This window comes from Natator depressus, chromosome 7, assembly GCF_965152275.1.
Source record: "Natator depressus isolate rNatDep1 chromosome 7, rNatDep2.hap1, whole genome shotgun sequence".
Lineage (NCBI taxonomy): Eukaryota > Metazoa > Chordata > Testudines > Cheloniidae > Natator > Natator depressus.
Window position 1 is genome coordinate 68,098,106 of NC_134240.1, and position 19,866 is coordinate 68,117,971.

At 44.3% G+C, this 19,866-nt stretch overlaps 2 protein-coding genes across 21 annotated transcripts in view; one reads left to right on the forward strand and one right to left on the reverse strand.

Annotated features, from left to right (window-relative positions):
* LOC141990900 (DPY30 domain-containing protein 1-like) overlaps positions 1-3,101 on the reverse strand; it is a 19,850-nt gene extending 16,749 nt beyond the window's left edge. Inside the window, exons 1-2 of one of the 4 annotated variants that reach the window (XM_074958716.1) lie at positions 2,915-3,100; positions 1,306-1,435 (exon numbers count right to left, since the gene is read on the reverse strand). The gene's annotated coding sequence lies outside the window, so the exon portion shown is untranslated. Of the gene's footprint in view, positions 1-1,305; positions 1,436-2,914 lie in introns of all 4 variants that reach the window. The other 3 variants (XM_074958718.1, XM_074958717.1, XM_074958715.1) reach the window with 3 other exon arrangements.
* LOC141990901 (DPY30 domain-containing protein 1-like) lies at positions 2,732-19,066 on the forward strand. Of its 17 annotated transcripts, XR_012640291.1 has the most exons (5): positions 3,205-3,579; positions 8,650-8,832; positions 8,946-9,068; positions 13,781-13,889; positions 18,500-18,993. XR_012640291.1 is itself a non-coding variant. In XM_074958721.1 (4 exons), exons 2-4 carry the CDS (start codon positions 8,686-8,688, stop codon positions 13,886-13,888), a joined length of 378 nt encoding a protein of 125 aa, XP_074814822.1. In that variant the 5' UTR covers positions 2,732-2,917; positions 8,650-8,685; the 3' UTR covers position 13,889. The 17 variants fall into 17 exon arrangements, 5 of the variants coding, with proteins under 5 accessions (XP_074814822.1, XP_074814821.1, XP_074814820.1 ...); XM_074958721.1 differs by lacking the exons at positions 3,205-3,579; positions 18,500-18,993 and adding an exon at positions 2,732-2,917; XM_074958720.1 differs by lacking the exons at positions 3,205-3,579; positions 18,500-18,993 and adding an exon at positions 3,045-3,194.
* The last annotated feature ends 800 nt before the right edge of the window (positions 19,067-19,866 follow it).

Here is a 19,866-nt window from a genome sequence, read left to right on the forward strand (position 1 = left end):
TTTGGAACAGGTCCCATATGAAGAGAGATTAAAGAGGCTAGGACTTTTCAGCTTGGAAAAGAGGAGACTAAGGGAGGATATGGTAGAGGTATATAAAATCGTGAGTGGTGTGGAGAAAGTGAATAAGGAAAAGTTATTTTCTTGTTCCCATAATATAAGAACTAGGGGCCACCAAATGAAATTAATGGGCAGCAGGTTTAAAACAAATAAAAGGAAATTCTTCTTCACAGCACACAGTCAACCTGTGGAACTCCTTGCCTGAGTAGGTTGTGAAGGCTAGGACTATAGCAGGGTTTAAAAGAGAACTAGATGAATTCATGGAGGTTAAATCCATTAATGGCTATTAGCCAGAATGAGTAAGGAATGGTGTCCCTAGCCTCTGTTTGTCAGAGGGTGGAGATGGATGGCAGGAGAGAGATCACTTGATCATTACCTGTTAGGTTCACTCCCTCTGGGGCACCTGGCATTGGCCACTGTCGGCAGACAGGATACTGGACTGGATGGACCTTTGGTCTGACTCAGTATGGCCATTCTTATGTTTTTATTATCATTTCAGTTGTTTTGAACATTTTTAACAATCTTTCTAACTAAATTACATTTAAGGAAACAACAAACTCTCTTAAACATGGCTCATTGTCGATTAGTTTTATAGAACTTCAAACGGTGATGCACAATTAGATATACATAACTCACCAGTTCAGAGAGAATTTATTAAAATATATACAGGGAAGCTGTACAAGGGACCACTCCTATTAGGTAAACACCTCTCTTACACCTGCCTATATGTATCCAAAACACAGAGTATAATTCTGCTCCATTTGTTTCAAAATGTAATTTCCATGAAGCAGCAGTTGCTTAACATGGTTTAACTGTAGGAAATATTCACTGATCTCCAGTTACAATAGTACATGATCACTACAGTTTTCCTTATAGTGCTAAATTTTATTAGTTCTTCCCAAATAGTCCCAATTAGCTATTTTCTGTCCCTAAATACACACTACACTGAATTCAATGTGGATTCTAGAAGCGACTTAGAATTTAAATAATTTCTGTGTATGATCCATTTAAGAAGAAGAAAACAGACCTTATCTAAAGGCAAGTCACACAAATGCAGGAAGGAGAACTTGTTTCTTGACACAAGTGAGATGAGAAACATCACAGACTATTCCTTCCTTCTGGTCTCTTGCACAGACACCCCTTAGGTATGCTCCCTGTTAAGTTCAGATCTTACTTTCTGACACACTGGCATATATCAGTGTTTTGTCACAATGTACCTCCACAGAATGCAAATCTGAACACACTTACCTCCTGAAAATTCTATACTTTCCTCTCACCTCAAAGGATTCTGCAACCCACTCTTCAAATATATTTAAATTCTTGGCATGGTTTGTACACTTTGGTTTTGGGATGCTTGATTTTCTTGTTTAAACCATTTCTTCAACAAAAGAACAGTTAGGTATGAGACAAGTGCAGCATAAAGGGCTTCATTTATGGGCATATGTCTCATCTATGCCACTCATGAGATTAAAAATATATTGACTCGGAATGCACAGTTTTTGTTTTCCTACAGCCTCATGTCAGCTTTCTTATTTTTATATATTTAAATATTCTAGTTTGAACTAACTAAGCTAAGTTTTAAGCATGTATAAAAGTTTTGTATGATCAGGATAAGATATATTACTACTATTACAATACTGTTATACAATATAATAATGATATGACTATAACAATCATAATCCTTGTTTTGGAATTTGTGTGTGAACATTGACCAAATATTGCTTATTGTAGGTACAGTTCTGAAATCACCGTCTGTTTAGTATATGATTCCCAATGCTTTGGAAGGAATAAAAGGTCGCAGAAAAAAATAATAGTTTGAACACACTTTCATTTTAGAACGCAAAATACATTTAGCTTTTTGCTACCATCTGCAAAATATCAGGTTTTTCTAAATCTTTTAGTAAGCCCTGGTCCTTTAGATCCAGTTGAAATTGAGGGTCAAATTGGAAAGCAAAAAAATATCAAGTGTAAAGAATATTTATTACGTAGATACAAGGATAATAGCTGCCTTACAAATACTTAAGCATCATAACAATGTAAAAGACCTTGTGAACGTTTTATTCAGGCCAAGAGTGTTCAAAGTGCAATCTGTGGTGTGTTAAAAGGTAATTTAGGATTGTTCTCTTCCTATAAACAAAGAATGAAGGTAAAAATGATCATCTGTCAGTTTTTAATACTTGTGAATGGAGACAAAAAACAACTCTTTCCAGGAAGATGCAAATGCAAGCAAAACTATGGTTGTGTGTATTTGTGTTTTAATTTTCAACAGATGTAGCACTATCCAGCTTGGGCACCCTGGGTTTAGATCAATGGTTTTCAATCTGTGGACCCCGCGGGGGACGGGGGGGCAGGGAAGGAAAGAGGTGTCCACAAACTATGCCTAAAATTTCCAAAGGGGTCCACTCCTCTATTTGAAATGTTTTAGGGGTCTACAAAGGACATAGGGCTGGAAACCGCTGGTTGATCTGATTTGTTATGAACCAGCATGATGACCCTGCTGGGAGACAGGTGACCAGTGACTGCGGCTGGTGCATTGTTGCTATGAACGGACTGGAGGCGGTTTGGGGAACAGGAGTTTGCTGAGAAGGCCCCGCAGACGCGCAGCAGGCCCATCGGCAGGGCAGAGCCACCCGCCCAGGGCCCCTGGCCGCTCCCCCGCGCACACGACCCTCCGGGCCCCCTTCACGAGGGCGAAGCCGCTTTGAAAGGTTCCCACGCTGCGGCGCCGCGCACAGACCGGATTCACTGGAGCGGAGCCCCGCCGGGGAAGACAAGGCCCGAGCCCATGTCCCCACCCTGCTTCCCCGGTGGGGGGGTAGGGGGGGCACGACCCCCTGCTGCGGCCTGGGAGCCCTACCGGGTGCGTTCGCCAATTTGCAATAGAGCGCGCGCCAGCGAACCTCCACGACCGCGGCGCGCGTGATGAGTAAACGGGTCTGGGCGGGCGAACGAGCGTCCAGCGTGGGAAAGGGGAGCCAGCCGTTGCTCCGACGCTTCAAGAGGCGCGCAGCCGCAGAGAGCACCCCCCAGCGCGCGCGGAGTGGGAGGGGCGGGCTCGGGAGCGTCCCGTCGCTAGGCAGCCGCCCGGTGACCCAGGCGGTAGGATTGGTGGTGGGGCTGGTGCCGGGGGTTGTCACGTGAGTACGGTGGCGGGGTTAACCCCCTCGGGGCTGGGCATTGGCAGAACATCGGCTTGGCCTGGGGGCAGTTCGCCTTGGAGAGCCGGACACGGTGGGATCCCGGCATGTGGGCCGGACCGGGGGCGCAGGGTCCTGCCCCTCGCGGCGAAGACTGCGGCCCCGGCGCGCAGAGGGATACGGGGAGTAGTGCCCGGCTCTGCGGGACGCGACTGCGCTCCGCCCACCCCTGGGCGGCGGCGGCGGCATGGCAGCGGGCATCTGGTGAGGTCAGCCCCGGGCACGCAGCCGGGGGCGGGAGTGATAGTGGGGCTCCAGCGTGCAGCCCGGCTCGGGAGCCTGTCACCCTGCGGTCAAAGGACTGTCCCGTCCCCTACACCTGGGGGTGAGTGACTGATCTTTACACAAGAGAAACCTCTGCTACTCTCACTCGTGTAATACCAGCAGCGTGCCACCTCCCTGGCTGCTCATTGCGGTAGCTACCCATGGGGAAGGTAAAGAGCCCCTGGTCTGTTCCTAAAAAGAAAAGGAGTTCTTGTGGCACCTTAGAGACTAACCAATTTATTTGAGCATAAGCTTTCGTGAGCTACAGCTCACTTCATCGGATGCATACTGTGGAAAGTTTAGAAGATCTTATTATATACACACAAAGCATGAAAAAATACCTCTTTCCACCCCACTCTCCTGCTGGTAATAGCTTATCTAAAGTGATCACTCTCCTTACAATGTGTATGATAATCAAGGTGGGCCATTTCCAGCACAAATCCAGGTTTTCTCACACACACCCTCCCCCCAACACACACACACAAACCCACTCTCCTGCTGGTAATAGCTTATCTAAAGTGACCACTCTCCTTACATTGTGTATGATAATCAAGATGGGCCATTTCCAGCACAAATCCAGGGTTTAACAGAACGTCGGGGGAGGGGGGGTAGGAAAAAACAAGGGGAAATAGGTTACCTTGCATAATGACTTAGCCACTCCCAGTCTCTATTCAAGCCTAAGTTAATTGTATCCAATTTGCAAATGAATTCCAATTCAACAGTTTCTCGCTGGAGTCTGGATTTAAAGTTTTTTTGTTGTAATATCGCAACTTTCATGTCTGTAATCGCGTGACCAGAGAGATTGAAGTGTTCTCCGACTGGTTTATGAATGTTATAATTCTTGATATTTGATTTGTGTCCATTTATTCTTTTGCGTAGAGACTGTCCAGTTTGACCAATGTACATGGCAGAGGGGCAATGCTGGCACATGATGGCATATGTCACATTGGTGGATGTGCAGGTGAACGAGCCTCTGATAGTGTGGCTGATGTTATTAGGCCCTGTGATGGTGTCCCCTGAATAGATATGTGGACACAGTTGGCAACGGGCTTTGTTGCAAGGATAGGTTCCTGGGTTAGTGGTTCTGTTGTGTGGTATGTGGTTGCTGGTGAGTATTTGCTTCAGGTTGGGGGGCTGTCTGTAGGCAAGGACTGGCCTGTCTTCCAAGATTTGTGAGAGTGTTGGGTCATCCTTCAGGATAGATTATAGATCCTTAATAATGCGTTGGAGGAGTTTTAGTTGGGGGCTGAAGGTGACGGCTAGTGGCGTTCTGTTATTTTCTTTGTTAGGCCTGTCCTGTAGTAGGTGACTTCTGGGGACTCTTCTGGTTCTATCAATCTGTTTCTTCACTTCCGCAGGTGGGTATTGTAGTTGTAAGAATGCTTGATAGAGATCTTGTAGGTGTTTGTCTCTGTCTGAGGGGTTGGAGCAAATGCGGTTGTATCACTGAGCTTGGCTGTAGACGATGGATCGTGTGGTGTGGTCAGGGTGAAAGCTGGAGGCATGTAGGTAGGAATAGCGGTCAGTAGGTTTCCGGTATAAGGTGGTGTTTATGTGACCATCGTTTATTAGCACTGTAGTGTCCAGGAAGTGGATCTCTTGTGTGGACTGGACCAGGCTGAGGTTGATGGTGGGATGGATATTGTTGAAATCATGGTGGAATTCCTCAAGGGCTTCTTTCCATGGGTCCAGATGATGAAGATGTCATCAATATAGCGCAAGTAGAGTAGGGGCGTTAGGGGACGGGAGCTGAGGAAGCGTTGTTCTAAGTCAGCCATAAAAATGTTGGCATACTGTGGGGCCATGCAGGTACCCATAGCAGTGCCGCTGATCTGAAGGTATACATTGTCCCCAAATGTAAAATAGTTATGGGTAAGGACAAAGTCACAAAGTTCAGCCACCAGGTTAGCCGTGACATTATCGGGGATAGTGTTCTTGACGGCTTGTAGTCCATCTTTGTGTGGAATGTTGGTGTAGAGGGCTTCTACATCCATAGTGGGCAGGATGGTGTTATCAGGAAGATCACCGATGGATTGTAGTTTCCTCAGGAAGTCAGTGGTGTCTCGAAGGTAGCTGGGAGTGCTGGTAGCGTAGGGCCTGAGGAGGGAGTCTACATAGCCAGACAATCCTGCTGTCAGGGTGCCAATGCCTGAGATGAGTAGATAGAATATCCCAGGTCGGGGTTCCAGGGGTGTGTCTGTGCGGATTTGATCTTGTGCTTTTTCAGGGAGTTTCTTGAGCAAATGCTGTAGTTTCTTTTGGTAACTCTCAGTGGGATCAGAGGGTAATGGCTTGTAGAAAGTGGTGTTGGAGAGCTGTCCTCTGTTCCTGGAGAGGATAGAATAACCCCAATAACCTGGACAGGAGGGGCTCCCACTCAAGCAGACTCCGGTGTACAAGACTTACTCCTGGTGGAATTCTACAACAAAAAATTAAAAAGTCTGTGCACAGTGTTTTAAAATTCTGCATATTTTATTTGTCAAAATAACACCATATAATCACACCAGTTTCAATTATTTTAGGTCATTTATTTCAAAATATCTGTCAGCAGGTATGTCTGTAACAATACAGACATGAAAAAAGATTCAGGAAATGTTTTTTGACAAATAGATTCCTTACTAGGTGTACTAATACAGATCTCTGAGTAATAATTCATTTAAACTACAATACAGAACAATATTTCCTGCACCCTTCAAAAGCAAAAGCTTGGGGGGAGTCAGGGGTAATGGAGGAGCTGAGGGAGAGGGAAGTGAATTGCTGGGAAGGAGCCTGGGTGTGAACTTGGAGGGTTGTGGGAATGGGTGGGAAATGAGGGTATGGGTAGGAAAAGTATGGGACAGGAAGGATTGTTAGGGAGCTACCCCCCTCCAGACCCTGGTTGACCCCTAGCATCTCCCATTCAGTCAGGCACTTCTGCCCTTGTCCCAATGTGTTCCTGCACTCCCAGTCCACATGAGTCCCTCCACCCGCACTCAGACACCCTCTCCCCCCATTCCAATGTGGCCCTGCACCATCCCACCCCCTGTCCCTATGTGGCTCTGTACCCTCTCCCTCTTTCCCCATGTGTCTCTCTGCCCCAGGGGTGAAAGTAAAAGACAGGACTTACCGGTATGGGAGCCAGCACCTCAGGCAGAAGGGGCAGGGCTGGGGGGTCAATGTCCCCCAGCCAGCCCATCCACGCTGCCTGGCCTGTGCCGCCCAGGGCTCCTGCCGTGGTTTTAAGGTCCCAGGGCTCCGGCTGGAGTGGGGGGGAGGGGGGAAGGGCAACGACGTTAAAGCGCTGCCATGGACCTTTAAGCAGGGTCCTTTGCCGCAGCAGCGCTTTAACATCGCTGCCCCTTTTGCGCTCCCCCCATCGGCAGCCCTGCCAGTAGGGACTCGGCAGGGGTGCCAATGTTAAAGCACTGCCGCGGCAGCGCTTTAAAGTCAGCTGGGTACGGGCCAGTACTGGCGGCTACTTTTTACCAGTACGCTGTACTGGCACGTACCAGCTTAATTTCACCCCTGCTGGGCCCCCACCCAGCCACTCTCCTGCCTCTTGTAGCTTTACACCCCCTCCCCCATCACAATGTGGCCCTGCACCTTCCTCCCCCCTGTGGCCCTATGCCTCCGCTCCCATTCAGCACAATGCCCCAGTCTGTCCTCCCCCACTAGCCCTTATGAAAACTTGTCTGCCCACCCGCCCCACATTCTGTCTGTCTCCTGTGTCCTGACCTGGCCTGACAGGCACTGCAAAGAAGGCAAGGCTGTTTCTCTTCCCTAGCTAGCTGGGAGCTGCTGCTACTGTTCTTGCACAGCACCCTCTGGTGGGCAAAAGCTGGAACTGCAGCAACATTCGGTGGAAGCTTTTTTCTGCGCAAAAAAATAAAAGTATGCACAGCTCATTAATTATTCGCACACACAGTAGCGCAGAATTCCCCTGGAGTAAAGACTCAGTCTGAAGCTCAGTCTACGCTAGGAATTTACATCACTATAGCTAAGTCTCTCAACGGTGTGAAAAGTCCACACCCCTGAGAAACGTAGCTATGCCAACCTAATGCCTGATGTAGACAGCATTAGGTCAATGGAAGACTCGTTCCATCAATCTAGCGACAACCTCTCATGGATGTGGATTATCTACACCAATGGAAAAACTCCTCCCCATTGGTGGAGGTAGTGTTTACACTGAAGCATCACAGAGATGTGCCGCTGTAGCATTTAAACATAGACATACTGTTAGACTTTGCCTACATTAGCACTTTTATCAGCAAAACTTTTGTTGGTCAAGGGTGTGAAAAAACACATAAGTTTCACCAACAAAAGAGCTGGTGTGGACAGCACCACTGCCAAGGCTACTGCCGCTTGTTGGGGGTGCTTTAATTATGCTGGCGGGAGAGCTCTCTTCCGCTGGCATAGAGCGGCTATCCGGGAGACCTTATGGTGGCGCAGCTGCAGCTGCAGTGCTGTGCTGCTGTAAGGTCCATAGTGTAGACATAGCCTTAGTACTTACTCCCATAATTTTCACTGCACTGTCAGTTTCTTATCATTTATACTTTCTTCTGTAAAAGCCACTTAGGCTGTCTAGATTAGCCTAGAAGCTTCTTTATAAATCTAACATTTCGTACTGTTTGTGAAAAACGAAAACTAAGACTGTTGCGTTTGGTTCAGTGCCATGCAGATTGTGCTAGTTAGGGCTATACTGCAGATCCAGTGGGAATAAAACAATATTTAAGGAGTAATATTTTACCAAGATTGATACGGAATTTAATTAGAAGTGCAATACAGGGACTTTCACTTCTAGAGAACCAAGCTGGTAGTAACCAAAAGTGGTTACCAGCAGATGTCTTTTCAATAGGTTATGTGAAATGAGTTGCTGGTATCAGTATAGTGTTGTTCATCTCACAAAACCAACAGCTCAGTTGCCACCTTTCTTAGCTGTGACATCCAAGAATGTATTGGCCATTAAGGCTGAATTACTCCTTTACTACCAGAAATCGTTCCCCATGTCAAGGTTGAGCTGTATCACCAAGGCAGTGTAAAGAGATTTGCATGACCACCAATGTCTCTAAGGTGCCACAAGTCCTCCTTTTCTTTTTATGAAACCTTTTGTTAGTGCACATGTTCTCACTCAATAATGTCTGAAACATTTCAGTTAATATACTGGTGCAGCGCTTGGTAGAAGATAAGAATGGATACAGAGTACCTCAAGAAATACATAGGAAAATGCTTAACTGAAGGACTTGCAGAGGTGGCAGAGCATCGGCCAGCAGACCCAATTAATTATCTGGCATACTGGCTTTACAAATACAAGAAAAATTTAAATAAAGAAGAAGAGGTGAATTTCCTTCCATTTTAAAAAAATCTTTTTTGACATTTAATCCCAACATGGTTGATTTTAGTTTCCATATTTTGTCATTGGTCAATGTCATAATTTTTCTGCAACGCTAGAGGAAGGTAGAGAGGGCCCAGCTGATAAAAGATCATGCAAAGGCCCTGATAGAACTGGAAGTGGTACAAAAACTGAAAGCAGAAGAGCTCCTGATCAAGCAGAAAACTGAAGCACATTATCAGGTCTGGCAGAATTTAATCTTGTGTACTACATTTTAAAACTGAAATCTTATTATCTCTACATGCTTTTGAAAATTGAATCTTAATAAAACTATTTTATATTTTAATCTAATAATGCAATAGTTTTAATCTAAAATGGGGTTTTTTACATTAAAAAATATATCCTCACAATATGCCTGTAATTAGAATAGATAGGTAAATCATTTGTATCCCCATATTACAGATAAAAGAAAAGGAATTCTCACAGTGTCTCCAATTACCTGGCTAAAAGGGAAATTTAGATTATAATCCAACAACTCATGAAAAAACCACACCCCTGACCGACATAAATTTCACCAACAAAAGCACTGATGTGAACAGCATAGAGGGGCTACATGAGAGGCCTTATAGTGGCACAGCCACAGCAGTACAGCTGTACCGCTGTAAGGTCTGTAGTGTAGACATAGCCTGAGCAGTGACTTGGTGACGGTATTAGAGAGACAAGGTGGGTGAAGTAATGTCTATTATTAGACCATCTTCTGTTGGTGAGAGAGACAAGCTTTCAAGCTTACACAGAGCTCTTCTTCAGGTCTCTTGATTACAGTATGTAAGCACCTTCGCAGGGAGAAGGGTACTAAAGGGCTCTTTGATCTAGTGGAGACAGGCGTAACAAGAACCAGTGGCTGGAAACTGAACCCAAATGAAAAATTAGGCACACATTTTTAACAATGAAGATGATTAACCACTGCAACAAACTACAGGGAGATAATGGATTTTCCATTTCTTGATGTCTTCAGATCAAGATTGGATGCCTTTCTGGAAGGTATGCTGTAGTCAAACACAAGTTACTGGGTTCAATACAGGAACAACTGGGTGAAATTTAATGGCCAGTGATGCACAGGAGGTCAGACTAGATGATCTAATGGTCCCTTCTGGCCTCCAAGTGTTACAAATATGACTTAAGAGGTCTAACCAAAACTCCTTTAATTGCTGGCAGCAGCCTTTGGTTAGTCTTCTCTAGGGCAGTGCTTCTCAACCTTTTTTGGGCTCAGGACCCGTTTGTAACTGTTTATGGCTGGGATCTCAAACTCAAATCACCATGAGGGCCACGTGAGGACTAGTACATTGGCCAGACGGCCACATCACTGAAACCTTTTCATACAACAATACAAAAGTATAGTCAAAAATGAAGAGTAATATAGCATGCTATTAAAAGTCAATGTATTAACTTTTTTTAAACTCCTGAATCTTTTTTTAAAATCCTGAATCTCAGGATTTTATATATGGTCAGTATTTTAAAAAAAAAAACATCATAAAACAACAACTGGAAGACCTTTATAGCCTATAGGATTTCTATTTAAGTATGTACAATAAAGTACCTGAATTTGAACGTATCTTATTTAACATGCTGAAGTTAAGCCAATGAATAAATTTAAGTTCAATTAATAAAAATCTTAGTATGTTTGCAGACAATTCACAAAGAGGAAGAAGGCTATAATGACTGAATAGTTCACCCAACTCTGCTGTCAAACAAGCACCTTCTCCTGTTATAATGATAGCATAAATGTCGCCCCCTCTACCCTGGCCCCGCCCCCACTCTACCCCTTCCATGAGGCCTCGCCCCTGACCCACCTCTTCCCACCCTTCCCCACCCCTATTCCAACCCCTTCCCCAAAGTTCCTACCCCAACTCCGTCCCCTCCCTGCCCCTATTCCAACCTCTTCCCCAAATCCCTGCCCCAGCCCCGCCTCTTCTCCGCCTCCTCCCCTGAGGGAGGAGTGGGGATGCCGCGCTCATCCCTCCTGGAAATTTCTAAGTGCCGCCAAACAGTTGTTTGGCAGCAGGAAGTGCTGGGAGGTAGGCAGAGGAGCAGGGATGCAGCGCGCTGGGGGGAGGGAGGAGGTGGGGGAGGGGAGCTTGGCTGCCGGTGGGTGCAGAGCATCCACTAATTTTTCCCCCTGGGTGCTCCAGCCCTGGAGCACCCAGGGAGTTCGCACCTATAGTGGGCCGCAGGAAATAACTCCGCAGCCGCTGCGTGTTTGAGACCCCTGGTTTATGGCCTGTCACAACCTAGGAAATAGTCTGGGGGTGGAGGCTCTGGGGTAGTTTTGGTTGGGTTCTGCCCCCTTGAGGCGGGGTAGAGTGGTCCTGCTGGCACTCACCCCACAGTGGCAGCTCCTGCAGCTCCTGTGCTGTGGGGCTGGCTAGGCTTGGCTTTTGGCTCTGGCCATTGCAACGTCCAGTATTGTAGCACTGCTCTGGTTTGGCTTCGCCCACCTGACTAGACCAAATTTGTGTGAGTTGTGAACTGGCCCATGGGTTTGCAGTGCCACTCACTCAAATTTGACCTACCCAGACTCCCGTCATCATGACAACTGGGCCAAGCCTGAGTTGCACTGGGACCCCAGAGGCTGCAGTGCCTGCAGCAGAGAGACAAGCCCAGCCAGCCTCATGGGACAGGAGCCACAGGAACTGCCACACTACCCTTTGAAACATTCTGGTGACCCAATTTTAGGTCCTGATCCACGGGTTGAGAAACCCTGCTTTAGGGCAGTGTGATAGGGTCTGCGGAGGGCCAGGTGGTCTAGTGGGTGTGAGATAACTGGGATACAATCTAAACTAACGAGTAGATGTGTCACCCCTGCCCTCTAACCTGGGGTGCCCTTTACAGTGCATTGCTGCTATGGCTTCCAATCAAGACTGCTCACAAACACCCTCTAGCATGTAAGTTACTCTGAGCTATCTCTAAAAAAGAAAAGGAGGACTTGTGGCACCTTAGAGACTAACAAATTTATTTGAGCATAAGCTTCTGTGAGCTACAGCTCACTGCTACTCTGAAACCTGAGCTATCTCTGTGTGCACTTGCAGCATGCCAGTCACACTCAGGTTCTTACCAACCTGAATTATACTGCAGGGTGACCCCAGTATACTCCCACTCCGAGATTTTTCCCCAGAAAGGTAGGGTCTTGTACTGCCCAGCCCTATCCTGGACAAAACAAGCTCGTATATAAAGTCTGTCATTTTATTAATAGAACTGATATGCACTAATCTTGTTATCTCAAATGGAGTTACAAGAAAAATACAGATAAAACACAACTATTGCCTAACTTACAAGCCACGTTAAATTCAAAGCAAAGTTTTTCTCACCACATGTTCTCAAAAGTCTTACTGGCCAAACTCCTTAGACCAGGATCCCTTGTTCCATGTAATGACTGCTTCCATTGTTCCTACTCATACTGTGAATCGACTGGGGAGAGGGAGCAAGAGAGAGAGAGAAGGAGGAGAAAGGGAGCCTTGGGGTGTCAGTCCAGTTCCTTACCTGTGTGTATGGGCTTAGCTTTGCCTCAGGGTTTCAGTGTCCTTGCCCTCTTTTTACAGGGAGTGAAGGCGGTGGGGAATGAGGCTTATACACTCCTGCAGCAGGGGCACTTGATAAGGGAGCCCAGGTCCTCCAATTCCACCAGGCTCTGACTCAGGGCCCTATGAGAGCCAGTCAGTGTCTGGCCCTCGGAGTTACCAGTTGGGTCACTTCCTACCATCTGTCTCTCCCCATCGTTCCAAGTACAATATAAGATAACAAAAGGGAAAAAAAGACCTTCAACCCCAACGAGGCTCCGTCCCCTTCCTCCCCGGGAGACTTCAACACCCTTGTTCAGGAGCCCCCAGGAAAAGTCTGACTTCCTCCCCAATCTAAGTTGGGTTGCTCCCTTTTAAGCTTCCTCCCCAGCCAGGACATGCTGGTCTGGAGGAATGGGGCTACCTGGGCCCAGTATTGTCCTTTAACCCCCTTTGAGCCCAGTGTGGGGTTTGTGCATCCCATCAGAGGCTCCCAAAGTCATGACCATTGGTGGAGTTGAACCAGAGTTAGCAATGGCAGGAAATTCCCCAATGCAGATGAGACTCCAGGGGCTGGCTCTCCATGACTTGCGTGGCATCTCACAACCAGCAACATGAGTGAAGTTGGACATTGCAGAAATGAAGAAAAGAAGTGTGAGCTACTGGGAGATAATGTGCTGAATGTCATACTTAGCCTGCCAGTTTGAAGTTCTCAGCACTAAGGGCTGGTCTACACTACACAGTTAGGTCGACAGAAGGGAGCCTTATGTCGACCTAATTATGTCAGTGTCTACACTACAGCCTTCCTCCAATGTAAGTGTCCTACTACACCGACATAATAACTCCACCTCCACGAGAGGCGTAAGGCTTATGGTGGTGTAGTTAGAGTGACACAGCATCTGTGTAGACAGTGTCCCTCACATCGGCTGTTTTGTCAATTTTGCGGCTCCTGCCATGAAATTGACAAGAAAGCCAGGCAGCTAGATCCCAGCTACCCCCTCCCGCTCCCTGCTGGGAGCCGGGGCGAGAAGGGAAGCCAGCTTCAGACTCCACTCCCATCTGTGAGCCAAGATGAGAAGACTGAGCTCCTCTTCCCCGGCCCACCCAGCCTCCCCCTGGTGAGGATATGCACCACTGACCCAAGGAGAGTGGTGTGGACATGCATCACCACAGTAATTACTGTGGTGGCTGTAAGTCAACCTAATATAGGTTGACTTAGGTTTGTAATGGAGACATACCCTTACTGTTAAAGAATTTAGAAAAATATTCTGTATAGGGCTAATCCTGCTCCCACTGCAGTCAATGGCAAAACCTCATTGGCTTATTGGGAAAGAGATGAGGCATGTAGTCTGTCTGTTTCTCTTTTTGTTTGTTTGAATCAAATGTAACTTTTATCATAGAAGATCATTATTGAACAGTATCCAAGAAAGATGACAGCAGAACTGATCAACAAGTCTGGAACCCCTAATTTGGCAACGGTTGTAGAGGTTGATGAGACTGTTATTTAGAGTAAGTATTATACCTAACAATACAAATAATGTCTAAACAGTTTTTCTCACCACGTGTTCTCAACAGTCTTACTGACTCCATTCATAGGTACTACAGTTAATGTTCCTTAGTACTCTGCCTGCTGTAGTCCATGATTACATAACACACTTTGAAAAAGTGGGTTGACATACACCACTAGACAAGCACCAATCTTTAATCAAATATAAGAATGACTTCAGCAACCTCTTTTTTATGTAGATAATTTTGTGTTTTAGATATGACATGATTTGTCCATAAAAATGTTTTTCTATAAAACAAGAAAATGTATGGCTACAAACAAGTAAAAAGACAGTCAACTTTTAATCTGCCTGGGAAACAACATGCTGGAAATGTGCTGCTTTTTTCAGTTTAGTTAAGGAATAGAATGTATCATAGTTTTGTTATTTGTGGGACTTACATTATGAGCCAGTTTAAAGAATGAAAATGTTCCTGGAAGAATTTTAATGTAAGAAAACCCAGCTAAACTTGAGTAAAAGCCATGTATTTAACAAAAAAAATCACAAAGGTAATTTAAGTTTTGCAGCCAAATGTCTGAGTGTCTTTTTAAGTAATGTTGTGCCGTAGCCTGATTAAAGCTAGAAATTTCCAAAGTAAGGTAGTCTGACTCTATTTCCTTATCTGGGGTGGCCAACCTGTAGCTCCGGAGCCACATGCGGCTCTTCAGAAGTTAATATGCGGCTCCTTGTCTAGGCACTGACGCTGGGGCTGGAGCTACAGGCGCCAACTTTCCAATGTGCTAGGGGGTGCTCACTGCTCAACCCCTGGCTCTGCCACAGGCCCTGCCCCCACTCCACCCCTTCCCGTCCCCTCCCCTGAGCCGGCCGTGCTCTCGCTCTTCCCCGCCAAAGAGCCTCCTGCATGCCACGAAACAGCTGATCGGGAGGAAGGAGGCGGTGCTGATTGGTGGGGCTGCCAGTGGGTGGGAGGCACTGGGAGCGGGGGGCTGGGAGCGGAATTGGGGCTGCTGACTTATTACTGTGGCTCTTTGGCAATGTACATTGGTAAATTCTAGCTCCTTCTCAGGCTCAAATTGACCACCCCGTCCTTATCTATTAATTTCCTAGCTCACATTCATACACACACCTGAACCTTGTCACTGCAGTGCAGGCTCTTTGTGAACATCAATAGTTCTGTTGCAGGTGGAGGGCTGATGATATGCCTTTTTAAACAGGAGCGATACCTTATGAGTGTAACAAAATTGTAGTTTGAAGCAGGCACCCTAGCATGAAACATATGGCAAAAATCATCAACACCTGGGACCGTGGACTAATCTCTTAAGTCACTGCCATGGGTGGTATCTACACTCACAGATATATGTCTCTAGTTGGTGGTGGGAAGAAGTTAGGGGATGGAAAACCTGACCTTAAATAGAATAGGTACACCTTCATCCAAAAAAAGGGAATATGCATTCAAAAAGCACACAGCTATACAAGAGTGGGAAAACATGGGTTTAAAATCAAATTCTATATTGCCAAATGAAGAATAGTCATGGTTTGTGATTGAGTGGACAATATTATATGAATAGAAAAGAAACTGGGTAAATATACTGCATACTGACAGAATAAACTCATGTACACTGATTGGCTGTGAACTAGAGTTCCTTGTGCAACAAAATTTACCTGTTGGGGTCATGAAGATACCTTTCCAGAGTGTATCAGAAATTAAGGAAGCAAATAAGATGCTTGGTGTGTTTTTAAAAAGCAACAAACTGTTCTAGCTTAATGTTAACCTCTGCAATTCACTGTCACAAGAAGTTCCTACTCCTATCTAGTCAGAGAAGCTGTTTGAGTCCCATTAGCCTGCTGACATCAGAAGCATTTCCTGTTTCCATCTTTAAAGGGAGATGGATAGTTACAATGAAAATAAGTGGAGAAAATCTTGCACTTAAAAGAGAATTGTGCAAAATTCATTCTTTTCCTCCTCTCTGAAAACAAAAGCGACCTAGTTATTCTTTGGGTTTTTCTTTTTCTTTGCTGTCTCACTCTGAAATATTTACAGGAGCATAACATATATGTTATGTTTAAATCGTAAACGCATAAAGTTTTAATTTCAGCACATGAATGAAAACTTTATTTTAAAAAGTTTAAAGGAAAGTGCTGAGAATAACAAATTTCTTGTTATATTTGTTATGAAACAATAAGAAATTTGTAGTATTAGATAAAAGCCTAGAAGATGAAGGCAAAAGGGTGGTAATATTGGTGCCCTGGGAAACGGGTATATGGCTAGTGGGTGAAATCACTTGTCATTGGATATTGAAGAGAGATCAGTGGGTGAAGTTATAAACTATTAGGTAGAGGGGGACTTGGTTTGCTAAAATTCAGAAATGTCAGATGTCCTGTCCACATTTTAAAAACATGGCTAAACAAAGCTGTCTGGCTATCTCAACTTTCTTTGTCTTCACAGTGTTGAATTCATGAGGTAATTATTTCTCTTGCTAACTGGAAAATGGAATAGCTGATATTTAATACTGTAAATGAGTGATTTACGTTTATTGATTTCCAAACATCATTTATCTGACTCAACATACCTAATATGAAAGAAAGACAAGGTGTGTGAGGTAATATCTTTTATTGGACCAATAGTTGGTGAGAGAGACATGCTTTCGAGCCACAGAGAAGTCTTCTTCAGGTCTGGGGGCAGGTGTACATTTAAAACACTGCATTGGCGCAGCTGCAGTGTTTATTACTAAATGAAGATGCTCCTATGCTGACAGGAGAGTGAGTCAGCATAGTTAATCCATCTCCACAAGAGGAGATGGCTATGTTGATGGGAGAAGCCCTCCTGCCGACACTCTGCTGTGTACAACAGGGGACAGGTCGGTATAACTACATTGCTCAGGAGTGTGGATTTTTCACCCCCCAGAGCGACGTAGTTATACCAATATAAGTGTGTAGTGTAGACATGGCCTGGCAAAGGTACTCTCAGCGGGCAAGTCTACACTACAAAATTAAGTCGACCTAAGTTAGGTCGATGTACAGCCACTGCCATAATTAAATTGCTTTTGCATGTCCACACTACACTCCTTCTTACAGCGGTGCGCATTCTCACCAGAAGCCCTTGTACCTTTTTAACTGTCAGCGTGGGGCACTGTGGGACAGCTTCTGAAAGGCAGCAACAGTTGATGTAAGCAACACAGTGTCTACACTGACATAGGATTGACCTAACTATGTCGACCTAAGCGTTATGTCTGTTAGGGAGGTGGAGTTAAGTCAGTGTAGTAGGTGAGTTACATCGGTAGGAGCTATATTTTAATGTAGATGCTTACAGAGATAGGTTGACCTAACTCTATAGTGTAAACCAGGCCAGAGTCACAGCACAATTGCAAGGTGGAATAGATAGTTTATCGTAAGTAGTTAGCACATAATGTAAAGGACCATTCTAGAGTGGCCCATTAACACCTCTGCAGTCATAGGATAAAAAGAGGGGTTTAATGGGTTACAGATTGTTGTAATAAGCCATAGATCCAGTGTCTCTATTCAGACCATGATTTTTAGTGTCTTACAGAGTTATGAATTTAAGCTTCCTGCGTTATCTTTTGAAAGTGTTGTGCCAGGTTTCCTTTGAGGATGGGGACTGATAGGTCAGAAAGAGAGTGATCGCTTTGTGAAAAGTGTTTACCCACAGGTGATAGGATGTTTTTTCTTATAATTTTCCTTTGTGAGTTCATTTGAGAGCGTAGTGTTTTTCTGGTTTCACCCACATAGTGCTATTGGGGCATTTTGTGTGCTGGATGAGGTTTACCATGTTGTGATAGGCATATGTAGAATCCATGGATCTTCAAAGGCGTGTTGTGTCGGGTGTTGACCATTGTAGCAGTGGAGATATGTCCACAGGTTTTGCATCTGTTGTGCTAGCAGGGTCTGGTGCCACTTTGAGTTGGTGTGTCCTTGTCTCTGGGGAGCTAGCTCCTGATAAGCTTGAAGAGGTTGGGGGCTGTTTGGAAGCCAGAAGTGGAGGCTCAGAAAAGATTTCTTTCAGGATGGGGTCCCCATCAAGAATGGGTTGTAGCTATTTGATGTTACCCCAGTATGGATTCTAGTGTGGTTTGACAGGTGACAACTAGATGTGTGGTCAGAGGGGGTTTTATTTCTGTATTGAAGCATGTTTTCTTGGGGTATTTTGGTGGCCATAATGTGATCTTTGTTTGGTGATGGCAGGTTTAAATGTGTTAAGGTGTATATTCTGGACTTACTCCTCACAGGTATCTGAATGCCTGGCTGTAGGTAACAGATTTCTTGATGCATATAATATGAAAGAAAAAATAAAGACACAATGGACTGAGGAAATAAACAAATAATTGTTACAAAGTTAAATATAAGCGTTATCAAGAGTTAAGTAACTAGATAGGACTGCTAAAAATCACTGAAAAAGGAGAATCAATGAATAAACAGCAATCCTGCCTTTTTGATATTATACATCATTCTTTATTTGTGGAAATAAATATTACAAAACAGATAATAATACGATTTGATTATTTTGCCAAAAGTGTATTTGTTTTTGTTTGTACACAAAAATTCATTCTTTTCATACATAGAAAGAAAGTAAGGAGAAGGTTGTGGACATTTTGGCAGATGGTAAAGCTGTGGAAACAAACCAGGAACCATCAAGGGACACACCTGACAGGGAAGACGACTCAGTACATGAATGAGAATGAGCTGAATGAATCACTAACAGGACATCTCATGAGGAAGCCTCAAATGAGAACACTGCAAGCAAAGATCCCATAAAGCTTTCTGAGATGTCTGGTAGAACACAGCAAACCTAGGAATGAATAAGACATGAAAACCAAAGACATAGTAGTTTCACATGACAAGTATGAATCCAGTGAAGAACTGAAATTAATATAAAGACAAAAAATAAGGTATATGAATTGACTAAATTATCTTCCTCTTGTGTACAGTACTCTGGAAATGAGTAGGAAAGAGTCTTCCTTTCTGTTCATGATGGTCCACAGATACTAAGGCCCTGATCCTGAAATGTAATATGTGTGTGCAGACTGGTGTCTGTATTTGCATGGGAAAGTAAAATAAAGCAGTGCACGATAAAAGACTTTGGAGCAATTTTTTCTTTAAACTTTCTGTACCTCTTGCATCCTTGCATTCTACACCACCTATTATATTGATTTTTAAAAATATGTCCTGGCAAATATAATGACACTACTAATTTTGTACTCATATTTAATGGATCCAATTTGATTACTGTATCTGTAATTGCTAATTTTGGAAATAGTGCATCCTTTAGAACAGTTCTTAAAGTGGTAGACTTTACTAAATCTCAGTCACAAAGCAAATGAAACTGGCATCTTTACATTTTGCCTGTGAAACAGTATGCTGGATTTCTAGTTAAATAATTGCATAAATTATCTTCTGAATAATTGCTACTGTGCACCTGCTAAATTTAGAATTTGTTTAAACTGCTTCAAAGTTTTTAATAAGGTTTTAGCACAGCTCCTATGGCCAATCATATTTTAAAATCTAGGTTATTAAAAGCTATTTTATCCTGTATGTTCAGTTATCTATAGGTTTTTTATGATTATGCATACTTTGGATCCAATTTGAATGAGGGAAGTGTCAAAAATCATGTTTTCTTGTATGTATTCAGGAGGCCATCAAAATAATTTGGATCAAAAGTTGTTGGAGTTTTTCCTCAATAAAAATGTACCATTTAAAAGTTTCATAACACACTTATGCACATGACTTTAGACTAGAGAGATGGAAGAGCCTCAGTCACAGTCTCCAAATAGGCTTTTCACACTGTAAGAAATTCCAGATGGGGTAAGGGAGAGGCGAGGAAGAGAAGGATAATTTATAGCTGATCGTGCTTCTCTAGAAAGGCATTCACCATTAATCTATTTTACAGCCCTCATTTGCATGTAACTTCCACTGAAGTCAGCTGGAATTCTGTGAAGCAAGCCCTAAATCTACAATTAGCAAACAAA